The 6,000-nt window shown below is 54.2% G+C and overlaps 1 protein-coding gene across 3 annotated transcripts in view; it reads right to left on the bottom strand.

The window, feature by feature from the left end:
* Positions 1–826: 826 nt before the first annotated feature.
* The window catches only part of DDX31 (DEAD-box helicase 31), a 72,700-nt gene continuing 67,526 nt past the window's right edge, over positions 827–6,000 (bottom strand). For all 3 annotated transcript variants that reach the window (XM_058693715.1, XM_058693714.1, XM_058693713.1), the window contains one exon: positions 827–2,393. In XM_058693715.1, the coding sequence (XP_058549698.1) occupies positions 2,168–2,393 (226 nt within the window). In that variant the 3' untranslated portion in view covers positions 827–2,167. The remainder of the gene's footprint in view (positions 2,394–6,000) is intronic.

The following is a 6,000-nucleotide window of genomic DNA, read 5'->3' as shown; positions in this document are numbered from 1 at the left end:
GCACTGACTTAATCACTCGCCAAGGGCTCTTTGCCCTTCGGTGGGTGAGAACGGAAGCCCCTCTGAAGAATGGCAACCCGCTAAGAGCTGCAAACATGAAGGGGTTTGGGGTGCAGAACAAGCATCCGACAAGCCCATGGGGGGGGGGGTGGGAAAGGCTTTCGGCTGCAACACTCCATGAGATGTCCAAATTCTCCGTGATTTCCAATGCGGGGATCAGGCTGCGACACAGAGAAATGGGAAAGTTTGGGAAATCAGAAAAAGAGGGACGATTAAAAATACGCACAAAATTAGAATATGTACAGTGGAATTAGGCTAAAGCTTTGCCTAATTGATGCCTGAAACGTATAATCTGTCAAGAGCCATAATAGGAGAAAGAGATTTATTTTAAGGTTATTTAAATTTAGATAATATTAACCCTAAATCTGTTAAATCCGTGTTTCTTTATTAACTGGGGGTAATATATTGATTCTACCTAGAAAGGGGCCCACAAAGCATCTATGGCAAGAAACCCTCACCTAAGTGTTTGCAAATTAGGCTGAAGTTCCATCTCTAAATTCTAGTCCCTTACACCCTCTGCCGGGAAGGTTCCCGCACGCGCCCCCCCCCCCCCCCAGGAATGCAGGGCCCAGTCGACCTCTGGAGGAATGAGTGCATGGGGGGTGGGGGAAGCAGGGCTTCTCTTTGATCCTCCCCAATCACTGCCTTTAATCCTGTTTCTCACACAGCTGGGTTTTGTCTGTAAAGTTTGATCCCTCCTTTTCTCATCCAAATCATGTGACCCATTACACACGGAAATAAAAGAAAGGTGGCAGATTTCCCCAAGTCCGCTTGACAAGTGCTACAAGGCTTTATTATTACTGTTGTTGTTGTTAGAAACTTCACCAACCGTCCCTAAGAATTCGTATGTGACAGCCCTCGTGAGAAGGTCATATTTTCCCTCCCGCAGAAGATTAGTGCTCACTGGACTCACACTCGCCCTCTCCCTGGGGCCTCTGGTGTCGGTGCGAGCTACCCTCCACTGCCAGAGAGGGTCGGAGGCAAGGACGCTGGCCCCTCTGTGGACCCTGCAGACGGCCCATCTCGCAGCACTGTCATCCGCTCCTGGCCACTTGGTTCCTGTGGATCTGGAGGGTTGGTTACTGAAGTGGGGGCCTCATCATCCATCACAGGAGTTGGAAGACGAGGAATCCCGAGAAGGTGTAGAGAACAAAGCACCTCCCGGCAGAGGTGCTGAGCTCCGGCCCTTCTCCTTCGGACGCCTCTGGAATCCCCGCATCCAAATCTGGCAACCTGTCCGCCCCGGGTGGGGGGGGGGGCCCTTTCAAACCTCCGGGGCAACACAGTGGGGGGGGGGGTCAGCTGTGACCTGGGCCACACTACAAGGACCCCCGGACCCCAGACTTGAAGGCAAGATGGGACTCGATGGGAGAAAATGCTCAGGAGACTGGTGCCTTTTGACTTCAAAGGCAAAGAATAAAAAGGCAACAGTAAAAAGCATAAATGAATAAAAAAGGCACCAGTAAATCCATCAGCCATGAGACAGGAAGTTTTCTGTGGACATAAAGGAGGCGGCCAGGCACGTGAAAGCGACGTGGGGCCTGGAGCTGCCTGCGGACGGACCCGGAGGCTTCCGACCCACGCCAAAACCAGTCAGCCCTCTGAACAAAGCACTTGTACATCGAGAAAACGTGTTGATCTTTACCCTCTTCTTTAGCAAATTGCATCCCAGTTTTAAAAACGCTATTTTATAAAATTCGTGTTAAGCAATGTGTTGATGGGGCAACTAAAGTAGAACTTGGAGACACCTTCAGAACACTGTCACCAGGAGGCAGGACGGGGCCCTCCCGCGGCCACTCACACCACCAGGCTCTTGCTGGAGGCTGCGGGTGGGGGGGGAGGGTGCGGCTCTGGTGCACTGATTGGCTGGTCTACACTATGCTGACCCCCGCCCCCCACGGGATAAGGGCCTGGCTTCTCTGGGTCAGGGGCTTGTCTTCAGGGCAAGGCGGGTGGGGCACCAGGCTTTCCCACAATGCTCCTGACAAGAACAGGGCCGTCAGCCCGGGTCTCCGGGCCTCCGGGATCTACCCCAAGCCCCAGGCCTGTGGAGGCAGAGTTGAAAACAAAAAAGCAAAAAACTTTTTTGGGAAGTCTCGGCCCCCAGTCAGTCTCTCTGGGTTTTTCCGTCGCACGGAGAGCGCTTCTTCTGTTTTCCCACGGCCGAGGCTGGGCGCCCGGTGCGGATGGCCCTGCATGGCTGGCTGCCGGGCACCGCGTGTTTGTTTTGCTTTTTGACCTTGGCGACGCTGGCCTCAATCCCACTTGAGTATTCTGAACGCAGGATTTCAGCAAGGCGGTGTTTACCCCGGGTCTTCTTATGAAGGTCAGGCCTGAAGAAAGTAACACAGCAGAGGGGGGAAAGGAAACTTTATTATTTTTTTCTTTCCCATTTGGAAAGAGGCTGGTAGCAGCTGGTTCCGAGACTGTGGAACTGACATTTTTGTATTAACAGAAGTACAATCCCTTCAATAGTGCTTGTTTTGATATTCTATGCACCAGAAGATTAGATACGGTGCTGACAGATTTTCATAACGGTGGCAAAATATCATGGCATTTTTAAAAGTGAGGCTTTGTTCTGTGTTGTTTTCACGGAAAAAAAAGAACGATACGCACTCACACTCTGATGGCAAACGAAGCGTATGATACAGCAGTTTGCCAAAGGATGGGGGGAGAAACCCGCCTTGAAACTCAACAACATACAGCGGGCAAAAGCCGGCCAGCAACTCTGGGCAAGTAAGCCCCGTGTAGGTCAAAGCCTCCTCCTGACGGGGCCCACACAGCGCCCGGGGGTGGGGTGTCGGTCGCAGACACCTCTTCGCCGACTGAAGAGCCTCCTGTAGATATTTTTGACCTTGAAAACCCCAAACCCAGGGTCTGCATGGGCAGACGGGACGGCGTCTGCCAGACCCACCGCTCTCCACCGACCACAGGCATGGGTGCGGAGCGAGACGGAGGGCTCCCTGCCCCAACCCACGAGGAAAGTGCAAAAGGCTGAAAATCAATTTCAGGCGTTGAATACCAGCAACTGTTTTCAAGAGACAGCAGCCTCACCATTTGATCAGAAGATCAGAGGGAGAAATTGCTAGAAGTTCAACTGTACACAGGAAGAATGATTATGAACGTCTAAGAGCAAACGTTTCCCAGGACAGGATTTTAACCCAAATAAGAACAAGAGAGCCGTACCACTGAACCCACACTGCTATGCCGGCCATCCCCTCAACTCCCGACAGCGGGGTCTTAGGGTTCTTGCAAAAGGCACACGTCGCCCTCTGCAACGTAGTTACAGCATTTTCTCGGTAATCGTCGGAGCTCAAGTGGACTAAAGTTGTGCTCAAGATAGATCGGAACTCCTTGAAAACTCAAGAATTAGCAACGGGATCACTACTGCGCTCCTGAGCTGGCAGGAAAGGTGGCGGAGTCCCGTGACAGCGCTGGACCAGGCTAAGGCAGTTACACCGAATTCCTCCACAGGGCGGGGCTCAAGCAACGGTGCGGCAGGCCTAGCATGGTTTTCTACCAGGACGCACAGGGAAAAACACGGTCACCCTTTGTTGGGAACAAAGGTCTGAGAGTGCGTTAAGGGTAAGACTTTGTCATAAGGGTGCACGGATGCGTCAGTGACAGTGCCCTTCGAGATTGGGAGCAAACAAGGAAGTACTTTCGGGGTTCCACAGTCATGCCGTCTGCTGGACAAGGGAGGTATGACAGTACCCTCGTTTCACAGACAAGGAAACTATTCTGGAGGAGCGTTAAGTACTTTGCCCAAGACCGTCGAGCTCGTAGGTGCAGCAGCGGAGATGCAAACACAGGCCGGATGGACTCAGGCCTACGCTCCTCCCAGCAGGCTGCGGGGTCCAGGGACAAACACTTAGGAAGATCTGGCAGGAGCCAGGGTGGCAGAGAACCACGGCCAGACACGGGGGAGTTCTGTGCTCACATGAGAATGTGGCAGGGGGACGGTGGGGGCAGCACCTGGATGACAGAGGAGTAAGGGGCAAGTGGGGACAAAGAGGAGAGCTGACGACGGAGGAGGCCGAATGACACAGCTCAGGCTCTCCGCTCGGTCTCCTCACCTGAACAAAGGGGAAGATACTTAGAACAAAGCTCACAGGTGCTGGAAGGATTAGAGACGCACAGGCGGCTAGTGGGTGGCTGGCATGTGGATTTCGGTCAATCAGTTAAAAATGAGGAAACTGAGGTCCGGAGGTGCCAACCGAGAGGCTCTCCAAAGCCACACGGGAGCCAGGCCTGACCCCGGGGGGCCCTTGATGCCCAGGCCGGGGCATTTGGGGCTGCACCCCCTTCTCCTGCAGGGCACTCGTCCTAACTCCCCGGGGTGGTGGACCGTGCACCCTGCCGGGCCCGGTGGAGGGGGCCGAACCTCGGTGGGGGGGGGGGGGGGGGCTGGCGCGTGGCTGGGAGGCGGTGGGAGCCAGGCCTGCAGCTGAGGGCACTAAACTTGTTCCAAACTGAAGGCTGCCAGTTCTCGTGCTTGTAGTTTATTTTTAGTCGGGTTACATGACAGACGGAGTGAGAAGGTTCTGACAGGAAGAAATGCTTCCTCTTCCCCGTTTGAAGCCAGGCACTCACAATGTGTATAATTTTAAATCTAACAACCCGAGTTTCAAAATATGCAAAATTTCAGTCAAAATATCCTCCCCAGCATCGGCTCTGTGACTGCTCCTGCCACTGCTAAAGCAAAATAAATAACCAGAACCTGATCGGGGCGATTGATACCCTAACTGCCGGCAGGGCAGGCACAGACAGCCGGAGCGGCACCCTTGCAGGCTCAGGCGCAGGCTGGCGGTCCTGCAGACGGAGCCGGAGGGACAGTGCGGGAGACCACACCGGCGGGGGCACCACACGGGCGCCCTTCCGTCCCCGTCCCTCCCCAGACACATACAGCTGGGTCCCGGGCAGCGCGAGGTCCCCCCTGCCCGGCAGGTGCAGCACGGTTACTAAGGACCTTCGGGTCCACACCGTGGTGGGGGACTCGTTGGAAGTGCATCTGGGAGATGGTCCTGCCCGCCTTCAGCTTCTGAGCGCAAAACGTCCTATCTTAGCATCTCCTTCTAGGCAACGTACTTTTGACCTGGGACCCAAACCCAAGCTCCGAGGCTCCTGGTGGTCCAGAGGGCAAGCGGGGTTTCGTCTTTCAGACCCAGACCACCTCCCCGGGACCCGAACCTCAGGGTCGACCCCGCAGGGTTTTCCCCACTGCTGTGGGAGCAAGAGGACCCAGCTGGCTGTCTGCTGTTCCTTTGTTCTGAGGCCCAGTGCCGAGAAGGCAAAGTACAGATGGGAAGGTGGAACGTTCTAAACCCAGGCCCGCGCTGGGCGCATGTGGCCTCTCGACTCCTTCTCCTGCCAAGCTGCACTTCTCCCAGGGACTTGCCAACTTTCTTGCCCTCCTTGCCCTCCAAATACTCAAACCCCTCTCAAATGGACTTCCCAGTCCACCAGAGTAATCCCGCAGTTACCAAGCAACAGATCAGTTTATCTAACCACAGGGAACTCCCTTGTAGTGAAGGCTGAATAACCCCCCTTGGTTACCAGGCTGGATTACCCTGCAGGATGGGCAGATGCCACTTTCACTGCCAATAAGGTGAAATCACAGCCTAATTAGTAAATCAATACGCCCACTAGGCTGACCACTGCAGAAGAGGGGCCTCAGGACCTTCTCGCACCTTTACGGACAGATTCACAGAAGGCTACCCCAGGTAGGAAGCCACCCCAGCTCAGGATTGTTGTGCTCATGGCATCCTCTTACAGGACAGAGTTTTTCACTTTACCTTCTTTAATTTATGTACTGTCAGGTCAATCGGTATTTTCTTTTACTAAGTTTTACAGCTTTAGGATCACGCTTAGAAGCCTTCCTCATGCTAGCGTTTAAAAACGTACAGGCAGGGGCGCCTGGGTGGCTCAGTCGGCTAAGTG

This window comes from Neofelis nebulosa, chromosome 12, assembly GCF_028018385.1.
Source record: "Neofelis nebulosa isolate mNeoNeb1 chromosome 12, mNeoNeb1.pri, whole genome shotgun sequence".
In the NCBI taxonomy this organism is placed as follows: Eukaryota; Metazoa; Chordata; class Mammalia; order Carnivora; family Felidae; genus Neofelis; species Neofelis nebulosa.
This window is presented reverse-complemented; position numbering and strand designations above follow the sequence as displayed.